Source organism: Arvicanthis niloticus, chromosome 13 (genome assembly GCF_011762505.2).
Source record: "Arvicanthis niloticus isolate mArvNil1 chromosome 13, mArvNil1.pat.X, whole genome shotgun sequence".
In the NCBI taxonomy this organism is placed as follows: domain Eukaryota; kingdom Metazoa; phylum Chordata; class Mammalia; order Rodentia; family Muridae; genus Arvicanthis; species Arvicanthis niloticus.
In genome coordinates, this window is record NC_047670.1 from 29190569 (window position 1) to 29209536 (window position 18968).

At 41.9% G+C, this 18968-nt stretch overlaps 1 protein-coding gene across 1 annotated transcript in view; it reads right to left on the reverse strand.

Moving 5' to 3' along the window:
• Nucleotides 1–3184: 3184 nt before the first annotated feature.
• The window catches only part of Eif3h (eukaryotic translation initiation factor 3 subunit H), a 75778-nt gene continuing 59994 nt past the window's right edge, over nucleotides 3185–18968 (reverse strand). Inside the window, exons 3-8 of the mRNA XM_034517360.2 lie at nucleotides 15271–15438; nucleotides 13622–13721; nucleotides 12395–12544; nucleotides 5830–5950; nucleotides 3913–4045; nucleotides 3185–3447 (exon numbers count right to left, since the gene is read on the reverse strand). Coding sequence (XP_034373251.1) covers nucleotides 3350–3447; nucleotides 3913–4045; nucleotides 5830–5950; nucleotides 12395–12544; nucleotides 13622–13721; nucleotides 15271–15438 — 770 coding nt within the window. The 3' untranslated portion in view covers nucleotides 3185–3349. The remainder of the gene's footprint in view (nucleotides 3448–3912; nucleotides 4046–5829; nucleotides 5951–12394; nucleotides 12545–13621; nucleotides 13722–15270; nucleotides 15439–18968) is intronic.

Genomic DNA, 18968 nt, shown 5'->3' on the forward strand with positions numbered 1-18968 from the left:
AACATGCAAAATCAACACCTTCCCTTTCTCCCTCTTCTACCCCAGATGAGTTCTGAATCTCTGTACATTTGTGAATTCACAGAGGCATGAACAGAATGACAGGAACATCAGAAATGCAAATGTCTTTGTTGCTAACAAATCATGCCAGTTTCTCTCCTCTGTGTTAGGGAAGGCTCTCTGCAAAATCACCTTAAGCTCAGGAGCGAGGGCAAAGGGGTGCCCAGCTCGGCAGAACTCTATGACAAGCAGCTGCTCTTAAACACACACAAACGCCCCCGAGTGTTTTCTTCCCGAAGCTGATTCGTACTTCACGAAAACTGACATCTGCATCTCGGAAGAAATACTTCACTGTCAAGAGAACGTAGCTGAATTTTGTTTGCTGGAAATGTTTTCAGCTCAGACCAAATTTAGAATCCCCTGCCACCTGTTTATACCACCAGTCTCCAGCAAAAGCAGCTAAGCTCACCTCTCCCATCCACTTCCCCGCTGGAAGAGTCAAGGTGATGGGGAAACCGAGCTCTAAATTCCAACTAAAGCCTCCCTCCCCTTTAAATATGCAGTATTTGTGTTCCAAGTCCAGGCAGGATGCATCGGAGAGGAACTTGCACATAGAAAAGCTCAATCACAGAAGGGACACCATTTGGGCTTAGAGACACGCTGAGTCACAGGCTCATCTGAAAGGATGCAGGACCTGGGATGTTTCAGGACTCGCAGCAGAGCTCTAGGGACCTGTTTTTTGCCTTTGAAAGGGTGTTAATGATGGCAAAGACTGGACCAGGCCTCCCAATATCTCATTCTATTAACCCACTCACTCTTACAAATCTATTTTCTCAAATCTGTTGGAGTCTACCTGATGGCAAATAAGCCTTGAAACAACACGAGGATGTTGTTTTGACGCTGAAAGTAAGAAACCAACTAAGTTACTGCAGGGGCAAAAAGTTACTAAGAAGATTCAAAAACACTTTTCTGAGATCTGAGGACACAAACAAAAGGGAAACAGAAAGCCAAGTGTTAGGGTGAACCAGAAAGCACCCGTTATTCCCAGTTCCCAGTCTGGGTGTAGCAATCTGGGGAGGACTCATCACAATCTGCTTAAAGCAGTTCCATCGTCTGTGACTGGTGTCTCTGTCCCTCAGTATTCTCTGTACGGAGGACATTTGCCTCCCACTGCATCTGAACAGAAGACGATATATGAACAACTACGTTGCAAGTCATCAAGTAATATATTAACGAAGGGAATAATAGAACCTAAAACTATCTCACATATAATGTAGCCTATGTCTGTATTTTCTTCTCCATCCTTGGCTCTTCTGTCTCCAGAAAGTTCCCCTCAGGATGTATGAACTGTCACAGACTACAAGCCAAAGCAACCCTGCCATCAGAAGAGGTAGTTTATGTAGGTAGCACATGCGCGTCATATTTCTTTGGCCCATTGCCTCAGGAGAGTGCACTTCTCTTCTAGTGCAGTAGGCTAGAAGTGGACGACATCAGCTTCCATTCTTCCCTGTATCTCATTAGAGGCCCAGTTTCCCCTTAAATGCACATGAAGACCTTGCATTAGCAATAATGGGAGCCGTACGCCTCACAGAGAAAGACAGCACTCACCATTGTGATCTCGATGAGGTTATTGGGACGCCTGCCTGATGGGAGAATTATGGCATTCTGAGATGCATGGTTAGATCAAGGAACAAATTAAAATCTTTGTGACTGTTTTTAAAAGGTGTGTGCGTGCACATGTATGCACGCACGCACACACAATTTTAAAATCCCAACATGGAGAAGGACAAGAATCAAAATGGAAGAATCACAGGCAGATTGAAATTAGTAATTAGTTGGGCCCTTGAAAGCCGGATAATAAGCTAATGGCAAGGAAAGATTACCCAGGGTGTTTGACAAAATAACACCAAAGGAGTTATTTTTCCACTTCACACAAAGGAGGATGCTGTGCAGAGACTACAGTCTGAGAGAAGATGGCATGTACTGCCATCGACAGTGACGAGGCTGAGAGTTAAATCCTTGCCTGTGTCCACAGGGGAAGGCAGAAGACAATAGAAATGGCTGTGCCATGAAGTCTCTAAACCAACTGCTACTGAAAAAAAGGGTGACTCCCAAGTTTGTGTTCTGAGATTGAGTCACATGCTGGAAGCAGTGTTTTTCTCCTGGAATCAGGACATTTGGAAGTAGATCAGTCTGCATTATTGAAATGGCTGTCTTTCTTGTTCAACGTAAAAATGGTAATCTGTGAACTGACAGAGGAACCCATCTTTGCTTCACGGCTCCTCCTTGGAGAATTAGGGAAATGCACATAAGGAAACTCATGTATCTGAAAACAAGGAAAGAACTTGTAGGATGAGAGACATTCAGCACTTTGTCCTTCTCCCAAATGTATGATGGTTGCAGGCAGTAACAGCTGCTTTAACAAGACTGAGGCCACATTTGCTCTTTGACAGACTGCTGGCTATTAATTCAATGAAAAGAGCAAAGAGCTAAATTGTAAGAATATATAATTGACTTCAACATCTAGTTCCATGCAATGAACTGTGATTATAACAAACCTGCCGCATAACAACTGAAACAAGGATTATTTAACTCTGCATCCAAGAACCATCATTGACTAAGGTACTCAGAAATTAGTATCTGCGGTAAGTCAGATGCTTTGGAGTGGCCAAACTCCCTATGGTGGTTTCAGTCAGAGTGGCCACACAGGTTCACATATTTGAATGTTTGGTTTCCAGTAGTAAGACCTTATAGAAAGATCAGGCAGTATGGCTTGTTGGAGGAAGTATGACACTGGGGGATGGTCCATCCATCCATCCATTTGTCTATCTCCATCTTGCAGGTAAGTGTGGGTTCCCAAGTCAGAGGAGGGACAGTAAAATGCTGCCCATATCCCTGACTGCTCTCAGAGAGCACAGCAGGAGTGGAGTAAAGTCAAATGAAGGCCAATTATCCCAAGCCCGGGAATGAAGGACAGCTCTGCAAGTGCAGAATGCACCCACAGGCCTCCAGAGCAGAGAGGATGAACACAGGCCGAGCAGCCCAGACAGGGCGGGGAAGGGAGAGGACAGCGGACTGGCACGGGAGCATGCAGCGAGTGCGAGCTGAGTGCTGACGTGTGCTCAAGACTTTTTCCAGCTTTTTGAAATGAAGAAATTGAAACAAAATGAACACAAGCAAAGGCAACTGAACAACCAATGAAAGTTTTATTAGTGGCTAGAAAATCACTAGAGCAGTAACAGCACAGTATGCCTCTCCACGCTGCAGTACAGAAATACATGTTTCCAAGAGTCACTCTGGTGGAGTCTCAACAGTCTGTCTACTCAGCTTCTTCTCTGGAAGCTTCCTTTTCTTAATTATTGTATTCTTGAAGAGCCTGGGCCATGAAGAGTTTGCCTAAGTTTTGGGCTGTGAACTCCTTGATGTTCTGGCAGTAAGTGTTAATCTGACCTGCATATTTGAGAAAGAGAAATCATAATTAATGTTCAAAAACTGAAAAATGACCTAGAATGTCAAAATCAAAATCATTTGTATTTTGTTTTTAAACCAAGAATTTACTTTAAAAAATCCATTGATATTTTTTTCTACAAGAGATAAAAAATACATCTTTTGCAAAGAATCTGTCTTCTGAGAAGAGATCTGAAAGGGACTTCAATTCTAGGTGTCCACGAAAGACATCTCACATGGAACCTCCTTGAGAAAGCACAGTGCCAAGCCATGCATGTTTAGACATGCACATACCAAGAAGCCCTAAGAATCCAAGACACAAAAGGCTAGACGTGCAAGACTCAGAGTAAACTCTTACCACTTATAAAACACTTGTGTCTATGACCCATGATGTTATTTGAAGTTTTCACTATCTACTGCTCCCTGAAGAAGACAAGAAGCCACGGGTGTCCCTGCAGCAAGTAATACCTGCAATGAGCAGCGAGTCCATCCTGGCAGGGGCCTGGTGGGGCTTGAAGAGTTTGGAGAGGTCCTCCTCAGGGAGCGGGGGCTCGCCTCGGCTCTGCCGCTGCATATTCTCCTGTTGGCGACGCTGCTGATACTACAATTAAAGGGAAAAATCATTTGATTATTTTTCTCAATTGAGAAATGAGCACGTGTGCGAGTGTACTCCCAACTCCCAACACCCAACACCCCCCCCCCCCGCCCCCAGCAAATCCCACAGCTCTGAATTCCAGAAGGAGTTTCCACAAATTACAGTGTCTGGTAACTGGCTACTGTGACACTCAATAATGGCAGCCAATAAAGACATCTTATTTTTCATCAATTTCGGTTTCACTGTACTCTCAACGAGTCTACATCTATCTTCAGAAGACAGGCTTGACAACAAAGGGCTTTAGAGGGACATGATTTGCCAATGACATGTTAACACTTTGGACAAAGGGGAAGGTTATTCATCCTAACATTAACAACTAAGTAAAAATTATTCTACTGGCCTAAAATCCTTTCAACAACAAGACCACCAGTATGGTACCTCTGCCAATGTTGCTACCACTGCCTTTCTTGTTATGTTACTGTTCTAGTGTTCACACAAGACTTCCAAAACGTACACATTCTGGATGCCTCTGTGTGACAAGGGGGCAGGGACACACTCGGACATTGATTAACCATGAAACCACGTGCCAATTACAATGATTGCAATGAAGCAAGCGGCCTGCAGATGGCTTGTCACAGCAGCAGATTATAAGGCTGGGTAACAAGAAACCACCACAGACTGATACATGTTTAAGCAGTGGGAATGACTGTTCTAAAGAAGCCTAACTTGCTGCCATCCTATAGGACGAGGGACACTGATCCAAAGGGATTCTGAGCAGTGCCATTAAGCACAAACACCAATGTAAGATACACTGAAGTTCTTGAAAACTATGCGTAAGACTCTTCCTAAATTCGATAGCCCATGTGAGTCCTTTCTCTACCGAGATCAAGCAAGAGAGTGAAACCAAGCCGGGGTCCCATCCTCTGCTCCACAGTTTGTCTGAGACTATCTGCAACGTGTTCAGTTAACAGAACAAAACAAAACCACTGTACAGGTATATATATACATACATACATATCTTCTTTCAAAAATGGCAAAAGCATGTACTTTAAGTTTACTATATATGGCAACTGGTGCTAAGACTTTTTAAATACGATCCTCTCAGAACTACCTAGCTATGCTGAAGCAGTGTTTAACAGATCTCCTTTATAGCACCTTTTAACACAGTGGTCATATGGAAACACCATTTTCATAGATAAACATTCTGAAGTCAACTTTTTGAGTAATGAAAATAGTATTACAAGATACTGTGAAAGCCACGTTGTTGTCGGGTAACACAAATGAAGAAAAGGTTAAAGGCACAAAAAGACTATGCATGTGTATATGAGAATCTTCAGGTAATCTTAGACTTTATCTGCACTATACTATCTATTTCACAGCAGTTGGTCTATTATTTCCTATCAAAACTGCTTGCTCTTAATCACAACTGCTCAGTTTTAAATGAACTGAAGATCAGTAAGTATGCCGTGACAAGCCACTACCAAACCCATTACACTGAGTGAGGAGATGAGCTGTGACACTGTGAGCTCTTCTGTCTCACATCTTCTCAATAAAGTATCACCTATCTGCATAACCTTGGCATTCCATTCTGAGCTTAATAGATCAGTTCTCTGTAAGGCAGGTATTTTTACGTACAAAGTGTAAATAAATAATACTACACAAAGAATATTCTTTTCAAACATGACAGTCATTAGATTAGGCTAGCAGTCAATGGTTTCCCAGCAATTCTGAAGGAGACTCCTGGAGCACTGCACCTAGACACGGGTGACTGGCAAGCTCTCCATACCAACCTGGTGCTTCTGCTGCTGCTGTTTACTGGTGTTCCTCATGTATGTGTTGTACTTGATTATGTCCTGGCTCATTTCATCCACCCGGTCCATCAGCAACTGGAGATTCTTCCCCAAATGATTGCTGAAAAGTAAGTACATCAGCATGTCATTCTCCAGGTTACTGCATGGCAGGCACTCGACAGTTCGAGATGGTAGCTGAACTTGCCTTTTGTCAGCAGGATGAGCCTACACATATGTAGAACAAGGGTAGCCAACAGGGAGAGCTTGTTAACAGGCTTCCTAGTCAGCCTCAATCATAACCCAGGAGTGCCTGTACTAGCTCCATTGCTTCTCAAACTACAGGGGTGAGGGCCAAGAACTTTTCAGCAATCTAGTGACAATTTATAATGGGCATTACAACAAACTAGTAAGTTTAATTTAAATTCTATATTCCTCAACTTTTTTTTCTAAAAACCTTTCCCTCATGTCCCAGAAACTTTAAATTAGCAGTCACCACAAAGAACATGTGAACAATTAAAGCTCCTCAAACTGCACTTCTTATCCAACAGGTTCTGAACACATTTGCTCTGCAGAGCAGATGATCTGTCTCTCTCCATTCCTAGATGTCAAGCAGGTGATCTCTTATACTCCTATGAGTTCAAACCGGGTGCTAATGATTGACAGGATGACCTCATCTACACCACTGCTGCCTGCAATCATCTGCGGCGTCAAGGAAGCCTGCACAACTGACAGACACACTCCAACAGCCGCGGCTGACAACCAGTACTCCCAATCACTAACTTCAGACAGACAGATATTTGCTAAAGTTTATTACTTGCCAGTCTCAGCTAGAGGCAACAGGGAGACAGCACTAAATGAGACACACGCATCTCTATCTTCACTGGACCTACAACCGTGGAGAGCTGAGGACATGCTTTAGATAGCACGTCAGAATCTCTCTGAGGAGATGACAGGTTGAAAACAGAGCATTAGGAGTCAGCAATGCCAACAAACGCTCTAGAGAAAAGATAAGTACAAGTGATGAAGGCCTGAGACAGGCAAGAAATAGGCATTTCAAATCCATCTGATGTAAAAATAAAAACCACCCAAGGAGCCCAGTGTCAAAGCTCCCTCCAATCCTGCCACTACAACAGGAAAGTGTTCTGACCAACTACAGACTAACCTGCTTCCTTTACAAAGGATATCATCATGAAATTATGTCTTTTTTAAAAACACTGAGTGTACACACCTTTAACCTCAGAGCTTGGGAGGCAGAGACAGATGGATCTCTTGAGTTTGAGGCCAGCCTGGTCTACAGAGCGAGTTCCAGGACAGCCATGAATACTCAGAGAAAGACAGTCTCAAAAAACCAAATACAAAACAAAGTCACTGAACATGTACGTACACACACACACACACACACACACACACACACACACACACACACACAGAGTGATATGCTGTTCCAGAGAAAGACCATTAGCCTGACCAAGCAGAGCAGCAGTGAGCATACAGCAATGTGAACAGAACTTTGCTGCAGTTACACATATGGGGCATTACAGAGGAGCAGGGTGCTGTTGGCTGGGTGTCCTGGTTTGAGCAGTCAACCAGTTAAGGAAGAAATAGGCTGGGAAGCACGGAACCAAATCAAAGTAAATGTAACTAAATTGTGGATTCTATTGGGAATCAGAAAATTAGGGTTTTTTTCCTAAATGGTATTGTAATAGAATGAGGTGTGTGTGTGTGTGTGTGTGTGTGTGTGTGTGTGAATAAAGCTGCCTTTCAATCTCATCAAGCAGTTCTCAGATGACTCTGACTCAACAATTCCAACTACCTAATCTACTGTCTCCAGTCCTCCCACTGCCTTTTGCCTCTTGTCCCAGAGGACAAGAGCTGTCCCATGGAGCCTGAGCTGGCCTTGTTAACCCAGCCGCCGTCTCCCATCCTCCTGCCTCTATCTCCCTAGTGCTGGCATTTTAGGCATGGCTCACCACCTGGCTTCAAGTGCTCCTTTAACACTAATACTCAATTTATATTTATAGGATTCCATTGGAATTTTTGAACCATTTTTTAACTTGAAAAATATTTGAGAATCGGGTATGTGTTGCTGTTCTCCAATGTCTTAATAGTTTGATTTCAACGCATCCAGACTCAAGTGTCTGGGCATATGGTGCAGGATGAGAAAAAAGGGTTTTTCCTAGCAGCCAAGCAAACGTCCAGAACCAGAGATCAGTCTCGTTTCTCCCAATATCTTCAGCATTAATCCAGTAGTATTGCTGCTCACACCCGTCTTTCCGCTTGCACTGACATCATCCTCTCACTGGCAGCCACACCCTAGACAATAGGATCAAACTGTGAGATACCACTGCGCTAATACACTGCAGAGAAGAGAGTAAAGTGATAGGCACATGAGCTGGTGACATGCTGTAGCAGATGTACAACAGGTGCCTACAAAAGATGGCTTGATGGGATCAAGTGTGACCCTCCCAGATTATCTGACAACTCCTTTGGGCTTTGGAAAAGAGGATGGTGGCAGGCAGTAAGGAGAGTGGAAAGGCATACTGTAGATACTGGGCAAAAGCAGTGTGCTGGGACCCCAGTGTGACAAAGATGCACTAAAGAGTCGTGATTAGCTGAGCAGGACAGACGAATACGCTCAGAACTGAGGACATGAGCATCATGGCAGTGCAGAGACAGGCAAGAGTCATTCTACAAAGACCTCTGGGCAAGCACTGTGACAGTCCTGAGGTAAGCAGTGGTCATGCCTCAGAACTTTGCAATTTCGGACTCCGTCTAAAGACAATGGGACCCAGCAAAAACTTAAAAGTCAGAGAAGATAACGACGTTTTAGCTTGAAGTAGAAGTTCATGGCAGTAAGATGAACTCAACCCTCAGTGTACATGGGGCGGATGGATCCAGACGAACTGACAATGGACAGAAAGCAAGAGAGTTCACTAGTAACCTTACATTAACGGAACCCAAAGGAAGAGCTCCACAGAGAACTGCAGCAGTCCTCAGCACAGAGCATGTCCAGAGACACAGTGACAAGTTCTTAGAACTCCAACAACGTTCAATGAATGGAACACTGACGACAGTGGGGATGGTGGGACGTGAGGAAACTTAGACATCCCCTAACAAAGCCAGGCTGTCTCTGACTCTGGTGCCCGCCACTGGATCAGCTGAACATCCTGACTAGGCCTCAGTGGAAAAGCATGCCCTGCTGTGACCTGATATCCCAGGGCAGGGTGCTACTCAAGACGGGCTTCTCGTGTAATGGGGAGAGGGACTTGTAAGGGTGGGACAGGCAGGGCGGCTGCCATAGGGTGTAAAGTGAATAAATAAATTGATGGGAAAAAGAGGCATGAACACAATCAACAGTGGGAAGTTGGGGATCAGCAGCATAAAGTCACGGCTCCTCTTTCCGCAGCAGGGAAAGCCCGGCAATGATGTTCCGCTAGAAGTGATAGAAAATGAAAAATCTATGCAGAAAACAGACACTCGGTGTCCTTCAGCTCATAAGGTCATGAAGGTTGGGGGACAGTACAACAGCCTGAGGGACAAACATTTTAACAGTGAAAGAACAGAGCTATGTCAAGTGTATGAAATACCATCACAGGGCCGGTTGTTAAGTAATATACTTACACTCCTAATTGCAGGGCACAGGGAAAAAAAAGTCCATCAATCCCACAGCTGAGAGGTGACAAAGAGCCAGAGAGCCACTGCTAAACATAGAGATACTATCTACCATTTGTAGCTGGACCTTCAATCCCGGAGACCTGTTACACTCACTTTAGCAAGAAAGTTAAAACGGACCTTTCTGGGACTGCAGCGTTAGCTCAACTGTTAAGAACAGCACCCATCTTGGGTGGCTCACAATGACCTGCATCTCAAGTTCTAGGGAGATGTGACATCTCTGGCCTGACTGCCAAGAGTGAGTGTGAGTGTGTGTGTGTGTGTGTGTGAGTGTGTGTGTGTGTGTGTGTGTGTGTGTGTGTGTGTGTGTGTGTGTAGGAAAAGGGAAGAAAAATCACCCTCCCAAATTTTTAAATCCTCCTTTCCACTGTTGTCTTTCAAGTGTTCTGAAAAGTATATCCAATTATAGTAAAAGAAGACTACCTTACCATGGGTATGCAGACTTCAAAGATACTGCAACATGTATACTACAATAATGGTCTTTAGAAACACAACCAGTCAGAAACAGTCAAAAAGACACACAGTGTATGAGCATCAGGAATTAACAATCCACTCACAGAAAAATCAGATCCATCACCAGGAGCCATTCTGGGGAAGTCTTTTCAGTATTGGTTTAGGCAGTATATGGAAACAGGAGTTCCTGTGAGAAGTCTCTTTCATACAGCTCTGCCTTTTATTGCCAAGAAACAAAGTACTGAAACTTAACTTAAACAGGTAACTTAATCAGATGTGAGCCCAGAAAGTGTGAAGTCAGCTCTTGCCCCAATATCAGTTCATGCTTATTATCCTTAACATGGATACTCACCTCTAGTTTACTATCTAAAAGAAGAAAATAGAATTGTTTTTCATGTGTGAACAGCTCAAGGCCCGTGCCCTGAAAATGTTAAAACTAATAAAGAATGATGTAGAAGACCCCTTTAGTAAAATGTAAAAAAAATTAAGACTCTGAACAAAAGGAACTGTATATCTTAGGCCTGTGTAAAACAAATTAATTTTAAATAAAAGAACTGGTACACACATAGGGGTTATAAAACAGAAAATAAACCTAGTATCTAAGGAAGAAACTGTTTTTAAAAAAAAAGAAAGAGAGAGAGAGAAGAGACGAGACGAGACGAGACGAGACGAGACGAGAAGCCAGGTATCATCCTGTTGTGCTGCTAATCAGAGAGAGGAATGAGGATGTGTGACACCTGGCTCCAAACAAGAGTCCACAGGTAGACAGACAACAGCAGGCACTGGTCATACCCTGTCCCCACAAAAACACTGATTTACCCTTTAAACCATTTCATAGGAAAGGCAGAGAGCCTCTCTTTCAGAGTCTCAACAATAGAGGATAAAGCCACAATGAAATAGTATCTGAGGATGTTTAGTGATAGGGCAAGCTAGGATAATATTCTTAGCTATTACAATTGTTGCTCTAGAAAGACAGAAATTATAGACAGGCTCACAGGTGACCTGGAAGATACACAAAGGCTGTATTGTTCTGTATGCTCAACGCAGAAAGCCAGGGTAGAAGTGAAGACATGAATTATATAAGGAAATGGTTTTGTGTAGTAAATTTAAAATTACTGCACAGCTGAATACCAAATCCATCAAATTGTAACCTTCCATGATGTTAAAGAGGGTCCTTAGTTTATACTTTAAATACAGGTGTGCCAAGTACCTTTGTAAAACCAAAAGGAAGAAACTCATCTTCTCAAACAGACAAATATAAGGACTGCTATGGAAGTACTTTTGCATCTAAACAGTTCACTCTTTGGTTCTGTGAAATCTGGCCACATCATTTAGCGTTCTGGTCACCCTTAGGTTTCTATCTTGATGGATTAATGGGATACGATGTTACCTGATTCATGGTGTTATTCATGCAAAACATGTAGAACACTGGTTTCCAGTCTTTGGCTCCTCTCATAATTACAAAGTTTTTCATTGTCCTTACTGGTTCATATTGAATGATAACTACGAATCTGATAAATAACTGAAGTTCTGCTCAAAACTAATTGCTTAAGAAAATAAACCTTAGCTAGGAATGGTGGCATACACCCATAAACCTAGCACCCGGAAGTCTGAGGCAGATTTGAGTACCTACGCTACACAGTGAGATGCCTAAGTGTTGGGAGGGACATTGTTTCAGCCAAGTGATTATCTACTCTGTTGGGTCGTTTTACAGTACAAGTCTGCTGGTACCTCTTTCCATCAAAAAAGAAAAATAAGATTTAAAAGGAACGTAAGAGAAGCTAGCTGTCTGGGACACCTCTACTGAAAGGAGACAGGACTGGTAGTCACTCAGTGCCAGGCCTAGCATGTGTGAGGTCCTGGGCCCCATCCCTGTGAAGTCAGGGAGACAGATCAACAGTAACCCCAGAGGCAGCGATTTGTTCTGGGACACTTCAATCAGTATTAAAGCAAAAATAGAAATGTGATCTTGCCAGTTTCTCAACTAAAACAGTAACACTAAAGGAAATTCTGATAACTGAAGTTTACTATTTAGGACGTCTCCATCTGAACAAGAAGGGCCAGCCAGTAAACCAAGCACCTTTTTCTGCTTCTGAACAAGTCTCTTGGGATTCAGTACAGTAAGCAAAGTTAAACTAAATCTCAGCAACCTCTCCAGGGCATTTACCCTATCACCGTCCAAATGATACAGTGAGGAAGGCAGCCGAGCGTCCTGAGAACATGATTATCCTGACAGGTTTCAACAGGGATCTTCATGGGGCTGGATTAGCAGTACATGCTGTTACATTGATTTTACTAACCTCAAAGTGTTTGTCAGTAACTTTTCCTTAGTTCATAAGTATGCAAAAAAAGTTTGCAAAGTGGATTATTAAAAAAACAAACAAACAAAACAAAAACAAAACCAGAGGGGTGGAAGACTTTTGTTGGCAGGGCCACTTACCTGCTGGCAAGACTGAGCAACTCATGCTTATCCGCCACCGCTGACTTCTTCTCAAGCTCCCACATCAGGACATTGATCAGATGTGAATTTTTAATTACAATCGGCACTTCTTCAAACATGTGCTCAAAGGTGATGCTTGCCTTCTTCAATCTGTGAAGCGTGTTAAAAAAAAAAAACTTGAGGCCAGTGGTCAGAACTGAACGCTAAATTAAGCAGTCCATACATTTTACCTAATTACAGGCACCCTCCATAGGCTGTTTCATTAATTCTCTTAACAGCTTGGGCGTGGGGAGTAATTGCCAAACCAATGATTTGAGTAACTTTGAAAATGGTATGAATACAAGCTGTAAGCCCAGAAAATAAAAGTCCTTGGCAAAATACAACAAACAGACAAAACAAAACAAAACAAAACAACCCCTGCTTATTCTTTACGGTCAGGAATTCTTAAATTTTCAGTGACACTGAACTGTCGCTGAGGTTTACGTGTACACTTAAATCAGCTGGAAAGCGCAGTGCTCTCTATGCCTCAGAAAGGTGCTTCCGGGAGAGCAGTCACAGGAGCTTCACAGAGGCGGAGCACAGCCGCTCCTAGCCTAGCTACAGCTCCACACTTAGAACCCTCTGTGACTCAGCTTGTCTTCTGAGGATCTACACATTTATAGGAGCCAATGAGAAACTAGTGAGGAACTGTCTTAACATAAAGTTTCATAGGAAGTAAAAAAACCTGACAATAATAAAAGAATTCTGAATACTCCCAGGCCATGAAGCCAGAACACAGAACAGTTACCCCTTAAATTTCCAATAAGCCACTTTTTCCCCTGAATCCCTGAACTGTTTGTATCTATCCCACTTTGTCATACAAAGGAAACAAGAGGCGGGAGTAGGCTATAGCTTGCAGTCTGGTAGTGGCTAACTACTCTTCTTACCTCCCTTTACTCTACCACTTAGGACACGTTTCATACACAGGCTAGTTAATTCCCATTAACTGAATTCCCATAATGAAGACAGCAGACGAGACTTTCCATACAGAATAGCTTAAACACGGAGAAGGAGAAATCAAGTGGCACTTGCCCGATGCAGAAAACTTCCACCACCCACACAGCATTACTATAGCCCAACCATGGACTCAATACACGTGGCAAACTGAAAGCCTTTTTTTAAAAAAAAAACAAAAAAAAAAACCACCTAAGCCGTTTACCATATGTCTCATGGGCCTGGAAGACTTACGCTTCAGGGGAAAAGTCCTTGTCTTTGCAAACCTCCATCAGTTTAGGAGTCAGTCTGTATGCCTTCAGTGAGAGGGATCCTTGGGCAGTTTTTATGGGATCTCAAAAAAGGAAGAGAGAAAGCTTTTACTGAGAATGTTGTCACCACAAGTGCTCATATAGTACTAGTTCCGGACACACTGCTACTAATCACACAGCTCTGAAATATTAAGACCAAAATAAATAATCAGGACATAATCTGAAGCTGATTAAAACCAGAACAGAGTCAAAATCTAGCTAGGATACCTTCAAATCCATCCCTCAAGTAGAACCAGTCAACTTGTTGAAAATTAAATATATGCTCAGTGTTATGGATCTTGTATAAACAGGAGAAAAATACTCATGAATATTAAGCATAGAAAAATCTTTGTATACTTCTATAGCCCTTCAATCAATAAATTTAAAATAAACAGCCCTGGGAACAAAATGTATCCATTCCAGTGAGCACTGTTCACAGTTCTTCATTAAAGCAGATTGTAAAAACCAAACCACTAAGTCAAAGTGCTATCGCAAAGTGTCGTTTTAGTTTTAGGGAAATAAGGTTTGTCAAAACTGACTGCTTAAACACTCCACAAGGAAGGGAGCTTAGCACTTGCTGCATGATAACGGCTCTGGTGAGCCAATGTTCGCCTAAAACCTGTGTTAACATTCATGTTGTCTGAAATTCAACACAGTGAAACTTTTAGCAATAGGTGATAAAATGAAAACCAAAATAGATTGAAGCAAGTGGAAAATTCATCAAGGTCTGATGATGCAATGTTTCCAGCCAATATAAGTGCACTTTAACAACTTGTTCTCTCTGTAATCCAATTGCTAACACACTGAAACAATTTCAGGGCAGCTCATAAGATTGATCGTATTCATTAGTATTTTTTCTGACAGATACTCAGGACGTTACATTTACTTCTCAGCTGGAAACTATATGCGAGACTGCCAGATATGGCAAACTGTGAGTGTTTGGGGAGGGGGAGGCTATAAAGCTGTTAAATTGCCTACAGTTCTGATACAGCACAGAACATCTGGTCTGGAGAGCTTGAGGAAACACCATTAAATAGGCCGAAAAGAAAAAAATCTTTGTACTAAGAAACAGTCCAGGTTTTGTATGCTGCTGTCAGAGGTTTAAAAAAAAGAAGAAGAAGAAAAGGGAAAGAGAGAGGGAGGGAGGGAGGGAGGGAGGGAGGGAGGGAGGGAGGGAGGGAGGGAGGAGAGAGAGAGAGAGAGAGAGAGAGAGAGAGAGAAGGAAAACTTGGCATGCTGCATTATGATTGGTCAGTCATGTACAGAACCAGACACTCCAGCAATGGGAGTTTGTTAGACATCTGGTCTCATTCCACCAGCTCCTGCAAGGAGGGAGGGAGAGGAGGGGAAAAAAATGAAGCAGCTACTCCAGCATTCCAAAACGTACACATCAGGGCTCTGATAGCAAGAAAAATAAACAGAAAGAAGGAAACCCTGTCTAGACTTAGCTGCTGCTGAGGCTGCTGCAGAGCGGGACTGATGTTTACTTGAGGAGGCCTGCCAGGCTGCTCCAAGAGGCAGAAAGACAGAAAGCAAAAATAGAAGTAATAATATTAAGGGAGGAAAAGAATAACAAAGGAGCCTCCTCCTAACCGTAAATGAGAACGACAGACTCCTCAATGGCGTGCTGGTAACTGAACTGAGAATCCAGAAGCGCCCGAGTAACGAAGGAGCCGTAATACGTGGACTGGTACCAGCCCACGTGGAGGTGGTCAATGTTCACGTGGCGGAGGCTGCGCATCATCTCCATCTGATACTGCACTGGATGAGACAACAGAGAGGAATTAAAAAAGGAAAAACCAAAAACTTAAGCATGTAATAATGCCACCAACATTAGCTATCTGGCTAATTATAATAGGTTTCCAAATTTAAAATTATCCATTTTACACAAAAACACAATAAAGTTTTCAAGTCACTTCAAATAATCGGTCTTTTCCATTTTCTCATTAACAAAAATCCCATTTTGTTTTTAAAAGGTGTTAGAAACGCAATTTTAATGTCTTGTTCTAAATAAGGAATTATTAATTGTTGTCCATACTTCTCTTTCCTAAAACTCAAAAAAAAAAAAAAAAAAAAAAGTAAGTGTGTAAGGAAAAGGTGTACAATTATTGGACTGTTTGTAATTAGTTATCATTCACTGTCTCCTTCACACATAGTTTTTGGAACTAAGAACTAAATCCATCAAGAAAACTAAAGGGAAACAATGACCACATCGCTTACATATGAACCAGACACAGGCTACAGCTAATTCAATGGAAGAATCCATTTTTGCCTTCATCTAGTGCCCCCTACTGCATAAACTATATTTAAAAAAAAAGGGGGGGGGGGATTCTCTTCTCTTTGCATTTGGTTGTGTTAACAGATGATATTTTAAAGCTACACTGGTTGTATTAATCACCATGTATACAATTGAAAGGTTTGATGTTTCCTCTGATTGAATTAATGACTATATTATTCATTTAAAGCAGTATTACTAGAAAAAAGTATACATTTATAAAATAATAAATGACATGAAAAAGCAAAACAGGGCTGGAGAAATGGCTCAAAGGTTAAGGGAACTGAGTTTAGTTCCCAGTATCTATGTCAGCTAGCCCTCAACTACCTACAACTCCACTTTTTCAGGACTAGACACCCTCATCTGGCACGTGTGCACACACACAAGTAAATGAATCTTTTAAAATAAGCATCATAGGCTAACAATGCATATCAAATACAAAATAAAGAGGAGAGTTGTATAGTCAACCCACTCCCCAGCTAGTTCTATAATGAAGAATGAACACAGGGCTGCATAGAGTAACCACACAACTTAACTAGATCTGATAACTTTTTTTTTAAATACAAGTATTTTAAAAATTTGATCAAGTTTTATGAAAAATTTATTACTGCTATTCCTTTGGCCATAGCGTTATGGTTTCAAAATCAAACAAGACTCAGATTAGAATGTTTTTTAACATGTTATTGGGCAAAAAAATTACAGATTTTATTTCAAGGACTAGAAGATCACTGAAAATTCTTCACCTATTGAAAAGTCGTCTAAATCCCCAAAGTGCTCTTATCACTATCTGGAAGAACTACATTTCAATTCCACAGTAAATGTGCAAGAGGTGGATACTGTGTACTGTCAAGGCGCACACAAATGCAAGTAACTCTCTTTAATGTGGATGCATTCAATCACTATCCTTGGGCTATGTTACTTCTTTTGTCCTTTCTTTTCTTTTTACAGGGTATGGTGGAGAGGCTTGGGAAATGGCTCAGCAGTTTAAAGCACTTGCTATTCATGCAGAGAAACTGGGTTCAGTTTCCAGCACCACAAGGTGGTTTAAAAACCATCCATAACTCCATTTCCACGGGACCTGGTACCCTTTCTGACCTCTGTGAGCATCATGCATGCAGGTGGTGTGGATCACTCAAAACACTCATACATATAAAATAAGAAGTTAAAAGGTACAGGAGAGGGTGACATTAATATGCTATGCACTTTTATAAATCCTGTTACTTTTGCAATTTTATAAATATGTGAAAACGAGGCCTTATAACTCATGTTACATTTTAAACCATAGTTTAAAACACCACAACAAGGCTGGAGGTGGTGAAGTACCTTCCTAGAACATGGAAGGCCCTTAGTTCAAGTCCTACCTACTTAACCTAAAGTAAGTAAGCAAGCCACAACTCAGATTATCTAAGTTTACAGATAGCAGATAGCAATCCCCTGGAGGAAGCAGTCTCTATGATACTCTTAAGTTAATGTAAACTTATTTGACTAATTTTAATCAAATTTAACTTACAAATAAAAGCCCCAATGCTATCAGTACAATGGGAACTAAAACTAAATTTGCTAGGCTGTTTTAAATCCAAAGTAAAGAGACAAACCAACAAAACAAATACCATTAAAAACAAACAATGTATTTTGAGTAACTGAGCCTTAGTCTAAGAAGGCCAGCATGTACCACACATCTGCTAGTGAGCAGCTAAACCTTAGTGCCATCTGCCAACTGGGAACAGTGGAAAAAAACAGCTGGAACACTGACATTTTCGCTGTAGGGTTCTTATGCTCTCTGATCTTCGGTTTCCCTATTTCTAAAGACATCTGAGAACTCATCCCAGTCAAAATGCTAGGACTCCACATTGTTCATTGGATATGCTAATTACAAACAATGACTTGTCTATTAGCTAAAGCAAGCACGCATTACGACTTAAAATACTTTGGGTGGGGGGAAGACAGTCTATATATAAGCTTGCTAAGACTCCCCTCACATAGCTTGGATAAGGTGGACTTTATAAAAGCATTTTCAGACTACCTCGCAGAGGTTTAGAACATTCCAAGATCTAACGTCCAGCTCTCTAAACTTTTCCTTAATCCATAGCACCTCCAATAAGACTAATGAAGATAAAGCTCTTCTGTAAACTAGAAGAGTCAGAGACACAAACCCCACGGCTGGTGGTGTATAAATAAACTTGGAAACTAAGAGTAGATGACCTGATTATCATGGGAAGGAACAAGGGAACACTAGTCCCTCTTCATCACCGTAGAGAATGACTAAGATTCTGGAAGGTTTAACACACTCTTTCACTAATCACCTACCTACCTACCTTAAATGAATATAAAAATGAAAGGGCTAAGAACAAAGACAGTAACACAGAAATAATAAAACTTGGTCTTTAAATGTGAGGCTGGAGCTCTAATGTGAAGATGAGAGAGGCCCAGACCAAAGCACATGCTGTCTGGGCGGTCACATGGATCCAACTTAGAAAGCAATGCTTCTGCCATGTGCAAGCTACGGAACGGACAGAGCTCACAACAGCCATGTGAACTTAGAATCTCTGCAGACGCTTAAAGACTGTCCTTGTTCTAATGTGGCCAGAGTGCTCATTATCTCCCCACTTAGCTTTGTGTCCACCCATCCAATCTTTCAAGAGTCTTGCTGGAAAGCCAAATAGACGCAAACAGCACACAGCACCATTAAACTTTCTAGACCAAAGCAACACTCCCAGCAGTCACTATCAGTCAACCAGTCAACTCAGTTAAGGTGACATACCAGGAGGTAGCCATTTACTTCTAAGGACTTACTGTAGGCACAAAGAAAAAAAGACCATCAAATGCTGATGTGACCAGTACAGTAAGTTTTATAGTTAACAAGAATGGCCATTTCAGATTTTGATCGCTAGGTTAACACCACTGCTTTTGTGGCTCTGCTCATCCTCAACAGTGAGCAGATATGGTGAGAACAGAATCCATTTAAGCTATAAGCCACAGATAAACAGAGAAGCCTCAGGGTATGTGGGCCATGTTA